We start from the raw sequence: 17,955 nt of genomic DNA, 5'->3' as shown, positions 1-17,955 counted from the left end.
TTAAACTGTGATCGTGCTGACCGGGCACTGAAGCTCGCTTTGACATCAATGAATAACCCTCAATTGTATTTGACAGTAGAGGGAGGTCCCAAAACGATAGATTGCATTGGTATGGGGGGCTCGGGGCAATCATCTCTCCACTCCCTGACACCAAAGGTGCTGTAGTGTGTTTGGACTCCAACTTGAAGTTCTGAGATCAAATCTGGAGACTAGAAAAAGAGGGGGAGGTGATCAACCGCTCAACCTTAATATTCGGACAAATAAATGAATATTCTTCAAATAATGGGGTGCATGGGGAATAAGCACTAATAAATACCAATTGATCAAGGAGTGATCACAAAAGAATCCCCTATTATTGCACTCTACCATTGATAAAAAGTCTTAAAAGTGAAATGTCTTGATATAGATCTGGAGATGAAGGATCCTCAATTAGGGGCAGGTCTCCCTTTGGGCTTCCCCTCGGCCCCCCCCTTTGGTGCCCCACATACCTCCGCTGCGGCGAGCAGCATCTGGCGGCAAGGTGTGGTGCCGCTCGAGGCAGAGGCGGACCCGCCATCAGGCAGGGAGAATTGCGGCCAGCAGGGTAGGGAGTGCTCCGGTGCTCCGCGGTCGCCCAGGGCGCCGCCATTTTGTGGGTTGCGCATGCGCGTGTGAGGTTCGCGCATGCACGGCACAACAGGAGAGTGCGGCGGCCATTTCAGATGCGCTCATGCGCAGTAGAATTAGTATAGTGGCGGCCATCACACACAGCTCCGCAGGGGAACTACAACTCCCATTAGCCTCTGGGAGTATGGACACATGGCGCAAAACCAACCAATAGGGTGCACGGATTCTCCTACACGTAAAGAGATACATTTGGAGCGCTTAGAGAGCCAGGCCAGTCAGAGCTGTGACACTACAGTGTACGTGATGTCACAGTGAGTGACAGTGTATGTGCAGGGTGTCTGTGGCCCCTGCACTAGGCAAGAGACCCCCCGATAGGCTCCAGCTAGGCCCCGACCCCCCTGTAAGATTGTGGCTGCTACAGGGACAGGCCCCTTAGACAGGGACACTGCCCCATTAGCTGATCAGTGTCAGGGACACAGCAGGATGCCGCGCAGCAGTTGCGGCCTGTGGTCGGGGATCAGGCCACCAACGCATATAGAGACTATTACGGTTGGACCCTCCAGCTGGATACCACCCCACGTGGAGGCGGACACCATCGCTGACAGTGACTGCGTGGGACCGGACGTACCCCTGTCTTCAGTCGGCGCTACCGGGTTTTGGAGCACCCGGCAGGTATCACACCCTCTACAAGTGCACCAACTATAACACTTACTGTGGGCAGCGCTGTCACACACTGGGTGGGTTGGCTCCTGTGGACACCGGGTGGTTAGGTGCCCCAGTACTTTGGGGTAAACCCCACCAGGGTGTGGACAAGGTGGTTGGGAGCACTGTGGGGTTACGGCCGTGCGAGGCCTACGTTATACATGTTGTGGTATAACCATATATGTGGTCAGTAAAACCTGTTATGTATACAAGTGGGTGCATTTCTTGTATTGGTCCTGTGACGGGGTTATCCAGCATTTTTAGGATCCCTCACAGGTGGAGGCGTTGTCACCAAACGAACCAGGTACACCCCAGGCTCCCTGCAGCAGAAGATCAGGCCTCCTGTGAGCCTACAGGTAACAGCGCACCACACATACTCACCCTAGACACGGGGGGAAAGAGAGCTACACATGTAAGTGTGGATATGTTCATCTGTGCATAAGCCATGGACAAAAATATAAAATACTTAGGAGCAAGCCAGGATTTTCAGGAGCCAGTGTTTCTTCAGCAACTAGGTGGGTGATCTGTCAATCACTGCAGATGCCGGTCACAGCAAGCCAGATCCGATTTAGGGGAGCGCTGTTGCCAGTTGCTGAGGTGATCGACAGGTCAGCCATCCCATCAGGCTCCCGGGATTTATCCATCCCTTCTAGCAGGTCGGTGTCTCTGTGTTTAAACTACAGTGTATTGGTGCCTTTAGGATGTGTATATCAATGTCTGTGAGTTGTAGTGTGTGTGCCTCACTGTGTGTTAGGAATCCATGCACGGAGGTTAAAGATTAACATTAAAGGGGCAGAAGCTACAAATGGCCCCACTGAAAACTGTGCTTACCACATACTTGCCCTGCCTATGTTCCAGTAATCTCCGTTAGACCTTTTCTCGTTAAAAGCTTAGCATTATAACCAACAGACGTTAGAGAAATGAAGATGCAAGTTCTATGCAAATGAGCCCACTGCCGAACCCGTTAGTGTTGAAGCCAAAAAAAGAACGTCACGTTATTTAAGTCATACCTAAATATGGCATTTCTCCCATCCTGATACTGAAATAGGACAAAAGCTCTCTGTCAGGGCGTGGCTGGGAGTCAGCAAGGGTTAGGTAGGATTTAAATAATAGTGGGTGATTCTATATCTGGCCATGGGACCAGACAGGCATTTTAAGCCATAAACATCCCGAACAGTCACTTCAGAGTATATATAATTGACCCCATAGTGCCGGGGTGGCCAACTCCAGTTCTCAAGGGCCAGCAACAGGTCAGGTTTTCAGGATATCCCTGCCTCAGCACAAGTGGCTCAGGCGAAGACTGAGCTACAGATTGAGCCACCTGTGCTGAAGCAGGGATATCCTGAAAACCTGGCCTGTTGGTGGGACTTGAGGGATGGGGTTGGCACCCCCGCCATAGTGTTATTTCCCAGCTTTTTTTTCCTGCTCTCCTCTGAAAGCCCAATTTCATTGTCGGGCTGGGAGTAACGCCAGGACAAAAATAAAATCTCATACCGCAGCTTTATCCTGAAATAATATGGCGTTAACCCTATGAGCTGTAACACTGATGTTATTCTTGAATATAATTTGTTTTGCAAGTACGCTGTTATCCTCAGGGCAAATAATGTCTGTCCCTGATTTAGGAAACGTCACGCTATTTGCCCTGATTTTACCAGGTTTAACGAGTCTGGGCCTTTGTCCCAAGTAGGACTGGGAAGGTGTGAGAGCAGCGTGCATGAACGAACGCCTCCACTGCCAGGTAATGCAACCAGTGGCGGATTTCACATTAGGTCCTAGGTGGTATATTTCCGGTGCCTTTCCTCCCCCCCCCCCCATATAAAGAGGCCCCACTCTCTTCCCCACTGATTACCGGGGGAGAGGGGATCTCTGTAAAGTTCTTAACCTTATCCTTCTTGCCGCCCTCATTACCTGCGACGTAACATGGTGTCATTTTGCCACGGTAACGTGACGTCACACAGGTCCTCATTACCATGGCAATGCTGCGCCAACGTGCCATGATATCGGCGTTGCATTGCCATGGTAATGAGGCGCTGTGTGACGTCACATTACCGTGCCAACGTGACACCATGTTACGTCGCAGCGTCACTTGATGCTGAAGGAGGAGGAGGGTGGCACCAAGTGAGTGCCTAATGGCGGCACTTTTGTAAATCCGCCACTGTTTGCAACCCTGTATAGTAGAGGCTACGCTAATGCGTTAATACGTTAATCTAGTCCAAGGACGCTCAACTCTAGTCCTCGGGCCACCAACAGGTCAGTTTTTAAGGATAGATAGACCTGCTTCAGCACAGGTGGCTTTAATCAGTGGCTCAGTCATTTTTATTGAGCCACCATTGCCGAAGCCAGCAAATCCTTAAAAACCTGACCTGTTGGCGGCCCTCAAGGACTGGAGTTAGTAACCCATCTCTAGTCCGTGGCGAACCTACTGCCGGTCCACCTGTAACACGGCTCACGACTTTTATTGGGCCCATTCCCTATGCAGACGGAGGGACTTATCTTTCTTTGTAGCAGGGATAGAGTGGACCAGGAACGCAACGGAAACACCGTTCTGGCACTTATTTTAGCAGTTCTGTGGGGTCCACTCTGCCTCCCTCCCACCCCCCAGGATCTACCCTCTGAGCGGTGTTCCACTTGTGCCCTGCCGGATGGAGCCTCGCACGGGAAGTCGGGTCCAACTTCTGCAATCAGCCGCCCCGGGTTGCAGGGAGGCCTAGTTCATATACTTGCTGGGCCCACAATTTACTTGATCCGCCACCGGCACTAATCCCATTTTAAGAACATGTATGTGCAAAAATGTAAAAGCTGGGGCATGTCTAACATTTTTATCTGTTTTAGAATTTACGGCACGTTTTAATAGCTTTAAAGAAAATGTAAAAAAAAATACACAATAGCTGGTCTGCAAAAACCACACCAACAATGAAATATAGATTACGCTTTCATAATGGGCTGGTGAAAGGATCATATTTCAGTGAAGCAAGAATCCTCCGTTGCCTGTAAAATTGCACTGATTTGTGTTGAGATGTATGGTATTTCTCAAAAAGAAATGCCAGCTCTAGTTAAGAGGCCCCACAATAAATAATTTTACATCAATATTTCTCTAAAATGTTAAAACTTTGGAGGTTTGGATAGTGATTATAACTAGGATGAAAATGAAAAAGTAAAGTGAATTTCTAAAAGCCTATATGTGTTTAACTCAATGTTGTTATCTTTTCAGTAGGCCTATTAAAAAAATGCACTGTTTTCTTAATCTCGAGCCATCTTAGATTACCACAGTATCCATAGGCCTCGTCCCCACTGGCCGTGGCGGCACGCGCTACAGCGTGCGCGGAGCGAACAAGATACGGCCCTCTATGGGGCCGGCCCCAGTCACTGGCTGTGCGCCTGCAGAAAGTGCGATGCGTGACCGCCTTTGCCAAAAGACAAGAAATGTGTCTTTTGGCGCGGCGGGCGAGCGCTGGCTACGTCACGGCGGCGGTTCAGCCAAATGAGGGCGAACCACCCGCATGACATCATGGCCGTGCCCCCGCTAAAAATCTTCTGTAGGACTGCAGATCGCGGCTTAAAACGGTGCATGTGGAGCATGTGCCGCCAGGCGCTCCGATGAACGCAGTGACTGGCGCTGTTGCCTTAGACTGCACTGGACCATTGGAAGACATCCATTGTTACCTCCCAGACACTTAATATTTCAAAAGCTCCTATCTCCTGAACGAAGCATCGGATTGTAAAAATAAAAACTGCCACTGGAAGGGCAAGAGACGATCGATTATAACATATATACAATAAAATAAATGCCCGTCAGCGCAGAATGCTGCTTTAACCCTTTGAGTGCCCTGGAAAATAGCTATTATGTCATGTGCTCTTGCACTCTGGGTGCGTCATGAGTTAGTAGTAACGCCACCCAAAAAATGCTCGTCATCTTAGGGGATATCGTGTCCTGCGCTCCTACGTAGCTCCGGATGCAATCTGGAGTGATGGCGGACATAAGGGGGTATTAAATAATGCCTTTGAGAGACTCTTTGTCTCTCTATATATGGATTTTGCATCTTTTCTAATCAGTTTTTTTTCCTATACAGCTGTCTTCGGAAGCCTACTTGAGTTTGCCTTCCGGCATCGGGATGTTTCACTGTGCCCTTTCGGAATCTTAGCAACTGAACGTGGCTGCGACTTCCGGTCCAATGACATCACTTCCTGTAGATCCAGGGATTGTGGTGGAGGGGTATATAAACTGCACTGTTGGGAACTTATTTGTCCCACCTACCTGATGAAAGGCAGTGTATGGGCCTGAAACGTTGCTTGCTGTGTGGTATGTTCCTTTTCTAAATAGAGGTAACTTCTTGTATCATTAACCATGTGTGCTGTCTGATAGGAATCCGGATGAATCTATGAATTGAGAGTGTAATGCTTGCCTAGGATTAAGTGCTGCCTCTTCTCTATTATTTTCAGTGACTAATGCCAGACTCTGAATATGAAGCAGGGGAGTCTGGTTCAAATCCCAGTGTCATCTCCTTGGGCAAGTTACTTTATCTCCCTGTGCCTCAGACGTCAAAAACATAGATTGTAAGCTCACCTGGGCAGGGACTGTGTCCGCAAAAACCCTACCATGTACCACGCACTATATTGGGATTGTGAAGCGCTTTGAGTCCAATTGGGAGAAAAGCGCTATATGAAATAAAAATTATTATTATTAATAAATGTGTTACAGGCATAATGTTTTGTGTACTTGTTGTAAATATAGGTCTCGTTCAGTCCGTTAGCCCTGTCCCGATCAAGCAATGCTGATTGGCAATCGAGAGATTGTTGAATCTTCAACTTTAATCAGGGAGAAAGTAGAAAGATGATACACTTTGAGCTATCAGGGAGTCTCCCTGCGGGGAAGTGTGGAACAAATGGTTTTTAACCCTCTAAGTGTCAGGGATATGGCAACGTTGAAAGGGTTAAGGATCCCATTATTCATTATTGGTGTGTAGATCAAGGGCTTGATGAGCTCAAAAATATATATGCTGAAATATAGATACGAAGCAGATAACGTGGTCTAATGCATGGGTGCGCAAACTTGGGGGAGGGGGGGGGGCGCGGCGGTTGGCCTCTGCAACTCAATTTACCGAGATTCAGAGACTTGGTGTGACGCGGCGCCATGGCAACGCAGTCAAATGACGCCCGCCGCTATGGCAACGCGTGACGCCATGTCACATGACCCCACGCGTCATTTGACACCGGCGAAAAAGGTTACAGGCGTGCATGAGCCCTGGGGGGGAGCAGGCAGGGGGACGCAGCCCCAAAAGTTTGCGCAATCCTAGTCTAATGGTAATACCAGATCTTCTAGTGATCTGGGGCAAGCCACTGGAACTGCCTGTGCCTCAGGCAGCCACATTGTGCTCTTTGGGGCAGGTCCTACTATCTAACGATAATAATAATATATACAAGGGGCAAAAAAAATCTAATATTTTTACGCCAGCGATCATGTCGGCACCAAAATTTAGAGGGTACGGGCCTATGGGTCAGGGATTTCTATGATGCTGCGTACAGAGCTTCAGAGAAATATACCAACATTATTATGTCTGCTCAGACCCCTCACTGAGCTGTAACTACTCCTCCTCTTCATAGCTACTAGTCAAGCTCACAGACATAGAACAGTCTGGGATCTGTTAGTGATGTCTGTTGCTGGCCAGAAGAGTGGGCTGCACAGGGCGAGACCGGGGGGAGGGTTAGGTTGTCTTGAGGGATAGGCAGCAAATGCTTCTGGGGGCGTGATCCACAGACGAGGGTGTGTAAGGAGGGGGGTGGCCATGACGTACAAGGGGGGTGTGCCCTGTATAACAAAGAGGGTCCCAGCAAGATTCTTATTTAATTGACTATAATCTCTATATTGTACATGACACCTTGCAACGTTAAATCCCCAGAATACATCCTACGCTCTGACCTGGAGAGCTTACAATCAGTCAGCTTCTGAAACATAGGGAAATAGTGACATTCCAGAGGTGGCATGAGGTGGGTTGTAAAGTCAGTGGTTGGGATGCTCCTCCCTAGGTTTCTGCCCCAGTTCCCTTCCACACACATAAATAGTATAAAAAAACAGGGATTTTCATTCTGGCAGCTATGATCACAGTTCCACCCCTGCCACAGTTACATTTAAGCATTCTTCCTTAGGGACAGGTCATCACACACACATCTATCTATCTACCTATCTATCTATAAAATATCTCATTTTGGAGGTCTTCATCCAGCAGTGGATTGACAAGGGCTGAAGTGTGTGTGTGTGTGTGTGTGTGTGTGTGTGTGTGTGTGTGTGTGTGTGTGTGTGTGTGTGTGTGTGTGTGTGTGTGTGTGTGTGTGTGTGTGTGTGTGTGTGTGTGTGTGTATATATATTATGTTTATAATTGCCTGTACACAATACACAAACTAATCACTTGCTATAATAGATTAGGTTATTTCAGATCCACCCATTGAATATGAAACTGCTAAGCATTTGTTTTGCAGACACACTGCACTAGAAGAAAAATGACACCGTAACTGCTGCATCCACCCAAATAATTGCACCCTTTGCTCCTTGAGGGAGCCTGCAGCTCCTCTATCAATCACACTCAGATGATGAAGGTACACAAATAAGTTTTGGCGATTAAAAAAAAAAAAGTGACATAAACCCTCTATTGTTCAGCAATGATGGCGAACACTTGTGAGCACAGCTACATGTTTCAGACAGGTCCCCTAAACCTGCAGTACCCCATAACCGCACAACATGATCCAGCAACATATCTGCAAAAACATCTGCTTCATTGTATCACTTCTAGGTGTGATAGTATTACTCTGCACACTTGTTACTAGGAACAACTGAGCAAATGTTCTATATGATGTCTGGTTTGTGATGTGCAACAAGCTTGTAATCTGTTTTATTTTAGGGTTTTTGTCACCTTTTTAAATGTGAGTTACATGGCATTTTGTTTGCCAGCCAGTGACAGATGTGGGTGGGGATATACTGTACTAGAGATCACCACAACATAACTTCTAGGGGGGAGAGGGTGGTGTGTGTGTGTGTGTGTGTGTGTGTGTGTGTGTGTGTGTGTGTGTGTGTGTGTGTGTGTGTGTGTGTGTGTGTGTGTGTGTGTGTGTGTGTGTGTGTGTGTGTGTGTGTGTGTGTGTGTGTGTGTGTGTGTGTGTGTGTGTGTGTGTGTGTATAGTATATTGTATTTGTATTGCTCCAACATTTTCCACAGCGCAGTACAAAGTGGGAGGGAGGACGACAACATTGTATGACAAAAGCGTACATATATGTTACGACAAACAGACAATACTGTAGGAAGGAGGTCTCTGCCCCAAGGAGCTTACAATCTAGATGTGTGTGTGCGTGTGTTTTTTTTTTATTGTGTTGGCTGGCAGAGCTACTGAATGCACAGCACTGACCTGTGTGTGTCCTCAGATGAGCTTTGAGATGGGATGATTTGCCATAAACTTTTTCACAGCCAGAGTAGGGGCACTTGTGCTTTTTCAGGGGTGATTCGGGGTCACAGCTGCTATTTCCACGTCTGGCTCTTTGTTTAGGGCTTGGCTCCTGCTGGAGGGGAGGTGTGGCCGCACTCTCTCCCGCAGACACAGTATCACCCTGACCCCCAGTAGGTGCAAGGCTTAGCTCGTCCACCACCTTCCTATTCTCTGCATTTTCTGTGTGCAGGGGGAGGAGGTTTGGGGCTTGCTGGTTGAGATCAGCCAGGATCGTGGCCACGAAAAACAGAGATGTGGTGTCCTTAGCCTCCTTCTTATCTTCTCCCAGCAGCGGAGGAGGTGCTGCTGCTCCACTTTTAGGATCTGGATACCCATTAGGTGTATGGACAATAGCGCGACTGGACATTGATACAAGGCACTCTGCAGCAAAATGATCCACATAGGCGACTGCTGACATTTTTCTAATTGCAATATTCCCTTTTGCATACAAGCTGCTGATTTTTTTTTTTTGTTGTTGCAAGGGGCTGCTTGTTAGCTGACACCCGATTGCACTTGGTCCATGTAGGAGATCACTCCCAACTTGCAAAATAAAAGCAATCCATCTGAGTCCAGGGGAGAGAAGGGGAATCCTGACATTGACAGCTGTTGATGGATCCCGGTTAGAAGGGCGATCCTGTATTTCAGAGCTACATGTTGGGATGCACTGAGCCTCCTCTCTCTCCTATTGCACTGTGTGAACGTGTTTCAGTCCCACGTGGGGGTGTGGTCTTGAAAAACATCTGTGGGTGACGTCACCAAGAAGCCACATCCTGGGTTGATCTGAGTCTAAGAAGTCATCCCTGACTCCTAGCAGCAGATCTGCAATAGGAGCTTAAACTGCTTTGTACAAAGAAGCCATAGCCTGCAATTAAAAGGCAGGAACAGATTGGGTCTTACAGCATCTGAACCAATCACAGAGTTGCTTCTGCTGATCCCATTGGTCCTTGGATTCTTGCAACTTGGGAATTGCAGGCAACATGAGAAAGCATAACACCTCCCCTTTGACTTAATAATCATGCATTCATCATTGTACTACACTGACAGTGAGTGTAGGCAATGCCTTCCACAGTTGGGTTTACAATGGCATAACTAGGATTTACAGGCATAATCCATCCCCGCCCTGAAGATTTTAGACTCTAATTTATTGTGGGAAAGGGTCTCTTGGTGGTGGCAATGGGATGGCTGCGGAACCAGGTCCTCCCACTTCAAAGATCTACGCATTTATAATAGGGCTACTCCAAGAGTATGTTTACCAGTTTATAGCATGGTCGCCTAAGGATTATATTTGCATCCCATTTGCAATTAGGTGGCGAGATCAGCAGAGTCAGGAATCAGTTGGGATAATGTATGAAAGTACCAGATGCTATTTTCAACTCATTTCTGTCTCTGTTGCTTTGCTTCTGTGTGACATAAGGTGCAGGGCATTTAAGGGGTTTGTGCTAACAGAGTGGGGGAATCGGAGGCAGAAAAAGCGCACAGCTTCTTGAAAAACAGTGCCAATTTCCCAGAAAAGAGCAACAAAAATAAAAATGCTAATTAAGGCAGATGTATCAAATGGAAAAGTGGTGCAACTCTGGTGCCAAACAAACTGCATCAGATACATCAAAGACAAAAATCCTATTTAGTTCAAGGGTACTTCGATCTTTCGATACATATGGACTAGAATGTTTGTTCCAGAATTTCACCCATTTTGCCTTAATGTGTAAGCTCCATTATTGTATTGTATTGTATGTCTTTATTTATATAGCGCCATTAATGTACATAGCGCTTCACAGAAGTAATAGATGTGGTAATCAAATAAATAACAGATAATATAAATAACAGATCATGGGAATAAGTGCTTTAGACATAAAAGTAACATTAAGGAAGAGGAGTCTATGCCCCGAGGAGCTTACAGTCTAATTGGTAGGTAGTGAGAACGTACAGAGACAGTAGGAGGGAGTTCTGGTAAGTGGGTCTGCAGGGGGCCAAGCTTTATGTATCATGTGTTCAGAATATCCACAGTGCTATTCATATTCTTCTTTAAGCAAGTGTGTCTTAAGTTGGGTCTTAAAGGTGGATAGAGAGGGTGCTAGTTGGGTACTGAGGGGAAGGGCATTCCAAAGGTGTGGGGCAGTCAGTGAAAAAGGTTTAAGGCGGGAGAGGGCTTTAGATACAAAGGGGGTAGAAAGAAGACATCCTTGAGAAGAACACAAGAGTCTGGATGGTGCGGTGTCTTCATCATCTTCAGCACCTATAATAAGTTAACATTGCACGTACGCTGGAGGCTATGTATGAAGAGACGCAAAAAAAAACATTCTTACTATAAATTTGATGCGTAACCTTCACAGTGCCCCTGTGACATACCTGGTAAGGCATGGACCCTGACACGCCAGAGGCCCTTACGATATACCAGGTATGTTATGGGCAGTTGTTTTTTTGTTTTATTTTAGGGGAAGATCGGGCTGGCCACACCTTCAGAGAATGAGAATCTACCTCCATTTCCGGCATCGTGGTCCTGCTTACATCAGCCATTGTATATAATGTTTAACTTGCCCCTTAGGCTAGGTCCGTAGTGCATGCACGCGCGTGCGCGCCAGGGGGGGTGGAGTCGCGCCCGCCTGTCTGTGGGTTCAAATCGCTCGCGACAGGGAGGCGTGTCCGTGATGTCACCAGGCTGGTTCGCCCTCATTGGCTGAACCGCTCACGTGACACGGTCGTCGCGGGGAAAAAACAAAATAATTTGTCTTTTCATACAGTAAATCTGCCGCGCCGTCGCGCGCATTATGGCCAGCCCCATAGATCTACTGCATTTTGTTCGCGCGGCGGGTGCACCGTCGCTCGCACTATGGACACAGCCGTTTATAATGCCTTTTATAATGCAACGAAAATGTTTAGTGTTAAAAACATGTTTTTCTTAATCTGTAGCATATGTGGTTACTATGATAATGTATAGACTGCCATAAATCCTGGGAAGAACTCCATTTGAACCCCCCCGGGGCGCTTAATATTTACACGTATATGTCCTGAAAGGAGCTGTTGAAGTAAAAACAAAAAAAAAAACTCTGATCAGTGTGGACCTGCTTCAAATTATTCTGTGTCATGGACGATTACTCCCAGGGCCTGCTGGGACTTTTGCAGGGCTTGGCGCAGAGGCTTCTGCGGAAGCCTCTTACCCTGTCCGGCGCGGTATCTCCTCCTCAGACGACACAGCAGCGTCATGATGTTGCGGCGTCATGTTGTCAGTGCAACACGGTGCCATGTGGCGTCACGTTGTCATGGCAACGGGACACTGGAGGAGGAGATGCAGCTGGAAAAGGTAAGAAGCACCAATCCCCACCCCCCCACACACACACACACCCTCCCCCCTTCCGCTCTCCCCGAGCAATCAGTTTCATTGTTGTGGGGAAGAGCGCGGGACCTCTGTAAGCGTGGGACTCGTTAGAACTGCCGTCAAGCAGGCCACGATTTACTCCCCCTCCCAACATTTTCTTGGTCATGTCCCTGCTAAATTTGACAAGCGACCAGAGTGAAATCTAAATGTAATCAATTTGGTACAGGGAGCTCTGTTAACTTATAGCATCAATGCCTTCCTCTATATTAAAATACTGTAAATACAAATATAGGATAAGTATGTCGTCTACATTTAGTATAGGTTGAACTTGATGGACATCTACTTTTCAACCTCATCTACTATGTAACAAATCTATTGCCCCAGTCAGGTCTTCTTCAGAGTTCAAGCACACCGAACCAATGTGATATCCAACTCCTGACGTGTGTACAACCAGTGCATTATCCTGAGTTCCCAGCATGCACTAACATCATGGCCATAACTTTGCAAGAGGTTTCTTCATGTCCTCTAGAGCAGGGATGTCCAAAGTGGGGAGAGCGCCATGCAGAGGGGGCTCAAGATTCGCTGTGGGGGGTTGGGGGGTTTACAGAGGCCCCGGCGCTTCCCCAAGGCATTTAAATTAATGCCGGGGGAGCTGCAAGGCCTCTGTTAACTTCTCCTTACCTTTGTTCAGACGCTACTGGTGACGCATTGCCATGGCAACGTGGCATCAAATGACATTGCGGGGTCATTTGACGTTGCGTTGCCATGGCAACGTGACATCAGGACGTCAGAACCAAGGTAAGCAGGAGGGGGGGGGGGGGCGCGAGGAGAGGGGGACAGCCAGCAGGGGGGCGCAGGGAAAAACAATTGCGCTCCCCTGCTCTAGAGTGTAAGCTCTCACGAGTAGGTCCCTCATTACCTTTCTGTACCTGTCTTTGCATGTTTGTCCTTATTTGTATGTAACTGTATATGTAACTATCAAGTAACGCCCTGCGGAATATGCTGGCGCCTTACAAATAAACGCTAATAATAATGTCACAGCAATACAGGAATGTGTCATATAAATTCAATCGGCTGTTGGTATCACCGCGGAGGTTTTTGGTGCTGAGTAGCGATTGGCGAATCCGCCCTAATCCGTTTCCTGGATTTTCTCGCATTTTCCCCCCAAAATCCGTTTTGCGGTGTAAAATCCACAAACGGAATTTGGTCGATTTTAATCCGCGCAGATTCATCACAAACCGCCAATGGATAAAATCCATTGACGGATTTGTAGAATCCAATCCGCAGATTCGACAATCCGCAGAGTGCATTGGTGATAATAATAAATAATCCGCAAACCGTGAAGCGCCCATTTTTGAGACGAAATGCGCGGACCAAAAGAACCGGCCGATCCACTGTGGATAGGGTTGCCAGGTGTCCGGTATTGAACGGGACAGGCCGGTATTTGGTTCCCCTGTCCAGTAAAATATGAGAGATAATACCGTACATGGGATAGAGCAGGTCTGCTGCTGCTAGGGGGCTGGGCAGCTTCTGATTGGCTGAATTACACAGCAGCAACCAATCAGGAGGTAGCAGGAGCCTGGGGGTGGGGCCAAAGAGCGGAGGAAAAGCATGCAGCAGAGAGGTGAGGCTGTGCTTGTCTGTGTGTCCTGCCTGTGTGTCTCAGTGTCCTGCCTGTATGTGTGTCTCAGTGTCCTGCCTGTATGTGTGTCTCAGTGTCCTCCCTGTATGTGTGTCTCAGTGTCCTGCCTGTATGTGTGTCTCAGTGTCCTGCCTGTATGTGTGTCTCAGTGTCTTGCCTGTATGTGTGTCTTAGTGTCCTGCCTGTGTGTGTGTCTTAGTGCCCTGCCAGTGTGTGTGTGTCTGTCTGTGTGTGTGTATCTCAGTGTGTTAGTGTATGTGTGTGTGTCTGTCTTTCTGTCTGTGTCCTGCCTGTATATGTGTGTGCCTCAGTCTGTGAGTGTGTGAATGTCTGTGTGTGTATCTCAGTGTGTGTGTATGTCTCTGTGTGTGTATGTGTGTATATGTCGCAGTGTGTGTGTGTGTATATGTCTCAGTGTGTGTGTGTGTGGTGACAGATAGTACATACAGTACTGGCAACTTTGTATAATTGCTCACTCACCCTTACTTTTCTTTTACTATACAGCAGGGCCCCGCTTCTCGGCGCCCCGCCTTTCGGCGATCCGCTGATACGGCGGCACCGAGAAGGGGGCCGCCATCTTGGATTCCGAGTCGCGTATGCGCAGAATGGGCGGGTGCGCCCGGCGTGCATGCGCAGACAGTTGTCTGCGCGCGCATACCGTAGTTTGCGCGCGCAGACCATAGGCCGCGCATGCGCAGACGGCGAAAACGCCATTCTGTGCATGCAAAATCACCGGATCTGCTTTCCGGCGATTTTCACTATACGGTGGGCCCCTGGAACGGAACCCGCCATATTCCCGGGGCCCTGCTGTACTAACTGTTTTCCCATTTTCAAGATCTATTAAAAATAACCACCATTGTAAATGCTCAGAAAGGCTCCATAACTCAGCTCTCATCACAGCAGCATTGCAATCTCTGCAGCATTGTTACTTACAGATCATCCCCAAGAAGGCAGAGCAGGTTACTTATTCAGTGGCATGATTTAATATGCAATTTAAAGCTGGATTTTGAAGTCTAAATTTGAAAGCTACTGTACTGATAATGACAGGGGAGGGGGGGGGGGTGAGAGGATGAAGGGATTGGGGGTAACAGAGGATAAAGGGAGGGGTATGAGAGGATGAGAGCGGATGAAGGGAGGGGGTGAGAGGACAAGGTGGGTAGGAGGGGGCGAGGACAAGGGGGGAGAGAGAGGATGAGGAGGGGTGCAACAATCTTGGAATTTGTGTGAGGAGCATTAAGATTAGTATTACTCGCCATGTACAGTATGACTGCAGGTCAGTTATTTATAAATTATCTGACCATTATGTCATTGGTTCTAAATTTCACTCCAAGCATGCACCAATTTGCACTATTTCATATTCTATTTCCTAAAAAAAAATCCTCGGAAGGGCGCTCCCTCCCAAGACTCCTCCCCAGATTTTTTTACGAAACAGAATATAAATTGGTACAAATTGGTGAATACTTGGAGTGAAATTTAGAAAAAATGACATAACAGTCAGGACAGTTATAAATAACATACTTCCCCACCAACGATTCTCGCGCGTCGCACCTTTCACCATTGTGTCCAGTATTTTTGGACAAGCCGTCTGGCAACCCTAGCTGCGGATCCAAATACGCCCACCTCTATTGCTAAGCTGTGGCGTATGTAAGAACAGCCTCTAACTTCTGATGCAGAATTTTAGATTTGCGCCAGTTCAGATATAGAGGATTTTTTTGGGGGGGGGGGCAAATAAAAGCCAAAAAAACCAGCGCTAAATTAGAGTGAAATACTTTGATACAAAGGTGCCCTGGTTCTGCTCCAAAAATGCCTTGATACATAGACCCCATATATGTAATTGTCCCTTTAGAACAGAAAATGATAACAGGCCATCATTTGCATACTTGACACTTGTTCAGACATGCCCATGCACCCTGAGCATTTTCCAAATATTTCTTTAAAAACTTGAGGCCAGTTGTTCATATTCTTACAATAATCCCTTCATATGTGTCTGTGTGTTCAAACAATAACAGGTCGTGCATAGCAAAGGGGACAATATTAATGGGGTTCGTTCACTAAATAGTGTTAGTGTAAAAAAAGTGCGTGTGCTACAGCGCTAATGCTTAATCAAAAAGTAGTGTACTATAAACTCTACCAGTAGTAACCACGGTGCCTAAAAATAATAGGAAGGCTGCCAGGAACAGTGATAGATGGATCTATACACACAACAGATACAAAAAAATATACCGGCGTCTCAAAATCAATAATAATATAGTAATATATGATAATATAGTATCACTAAATAGTGTTAGCCAAAGGATGCAGGAGCTTCGCAACAACCTCCCTTTGGGAACTTTGCAATGCACTGGGCAAACTGTCAGCCAAGGTCATGACACCGGCTTTAACCCTTTGAGTGCCGGGAGGCAAAGCTCGGTCACAGGACTGCGACGGCCGTTAACCCGGAAACGAAAAGGGGAGTCATCAACGGCTCCCCTTCTATTCAGATCGCGCCCTGCGCTGCATGAGCACGCAGGACGCGACACAAGCTGGAAAGGAATCTTTCCTTGGGCAGGACTTGGCCACTGCCTCAGGCTAAGGCCCCGCTCCCTCAGTCAGCGCGCCCGCACTGCAGACAGGCGGTGGACATACACAGACCGCGATATGCGGTCTGTAGGGAGCCGGAGCGGGAGGTGGGCGGGAGTGGGAGGCTTGACAGGGAGGGGGGGCGTGGCTTGAGCGGAGGGACCCGCTACTCTCCCCCCCCTCCCTCCACGGACTCGGGCTGGAGCTGCTGATGGTAAGCAACACACACACACACACACACAGGCACTCATATACACACACACACACACACACACACACACACACACACACACACACACACACACACACACACAGGCACTCATATACACACACACACACACACACACACACACAGACAGAGGCAGGCACTCACGCACTCATACACACACACACACACACAGACAGAGGCAGGCACTCACGCACTCAGGCACATACACACACACAGACAGGCACTCATGCTACTTTCACTCCACACTCCTCCCCGCTCCCCGAAGCTTCTCCTCCTCCCGAAGCCTCCCCTCCCCATTGGCTCACAGCCACACCACGTGACGCGTCAACGCTAGGGAACACCATTTTCTTGTGTCCCATAGCGGCTGACGCGCCACAGCGTGTAGTGCGCTGTGCAGCCAGGGGGGACCGGGACCGGCTCGGGAGGATTCCCCTGCTGGTGGGGAACTCGCGTGTGGCCGCCCGCACCAACGAGCGCAGCGGGACCGAGGCCTCATGGGGCCCCTGGAGTGCCACAGCCCCATGATGTAATGACTACGTGTTGGGGGGCCCCCACAGGGTTAAAGGGACAGTGCCTCCGGGAACCAAAGTGCACTAATGACAGTGACATGTTGAAGGGGCTACACCCTGGGTAACTGCGGCCTGTTTACCCAAATCTGACACCTTTACCAGTATTTTAAAATCATTTTTCAAAGTTATTTGGTAAACACGGTGAGCTGAGACTTGGGAGGGGTCTGATTTCCTCTGGCTGTTTCCCTTTGTCAGATGTCACTGTGTGTTCAGCAACAGTTTGCACAGGCAGAGCCCCCCTCCCCCTCTCACTGCATTCATCTTTATTGTCTCTCAAAAGTATGAAAGACCATCCAATTCAGTTCTATATCAGGGTTTTTTTCCCCTCAGAAGTATGGGTAATTTAATTCAACCTTTTGGCCAAAAAGTCAAGCTGCAACCACGTCAAGGTAGACCAGGGGTAGCCAACTCCAGTCCTCAAGGACTACCAGCAGGTCAGGTTTTCAGGGTGTCCCTGCTTCAGCACAGGTGGCTCAATGCGTCACTGTTTGAGCCACCTGTGCTGAAGCAGGGAAGTCCTCAAATCCTGACCTGCTGTTAGCCTGTGAGGACTGGAGTTGGCTACCCCTGAGGTAGACCCTTTCACCAGATTCCTACACCACCAATTTTATACTTTGTCCTTAGTATTTCATCCACTGCATAGAGAGGTCCCTTTCCCAGTAGCTCTCCAACAAACACACACACATATATATATATATATATATATATATATATATATATATATATATAAATAATCACGCGGAACAAAAGACAGTCCTGTCGGCGAACATTTCTCTGACTCTGGCCATAAGATGAACGATCTGAGGGTTGCCAAAGGTAATCTTAAAACACCGAAAGAGAGACGGTTGCATGAATACAAATT

General features: G+C 48.0%; 1 protein-coding gene and 1 long non-coding RNA gene across 2 annotated transcripts in view; one reads left to right on the top strand and one right to left on the bottom strand.

Annotated features, from left to right (window-relative positions):
* The window catches only part of KLF13 (KLF transcription factor 13), a 69,524-nt gene extending 59,900 nt beyond the window's left edge, over window positions 1-9,624 (bottom strand). Inside the window, exon 1 of the mRNA XM_075575881.1 lies at window positions 8,704-9,624. Coding sequence (XP_075431996.1) covers window positions 8,704-9,199 — 496 coding nt within the window. The 5' untranslated portion in view covers window positions 9,200-9,624. The remainder of the gene's footprint in view (window positions 1-8,703) is intronic.
* On the top strand, window positions 1,863-5,942 carry LOC142469038 (uncharacterized). The gene is made up of 3 exons (XR_012788947.1): window positions 1,863-1,964; window positions 5,379-5,608; window positions 5,749-5,942. It is a non-coding gene; the product is annotated as an uncharacterized LOC142469038 (long non-coding RNA).
* Window positions 9,625-17,955: the final 8,331 nt, after the last annotated feature.

Source organism: Ascaphus truei, chromosome 18 (assembly GCF_040206685.1).
Source record: "Ascaphus truei isolate aAscTru1 chromosome 18, aAscTru1.hap1, whole genome shotgun sequence".
NCBI lineage: Eukaryota > Metazoa > Chordata > Amphibia > Anura > Ascaphidae > Ascaphus > Ascaphus truei.
The sequence above is the reverse complement of the archived record's forward strand: the minus strand, read 5'-3'. Positions and strand labels throughout refer to the sequence as shown.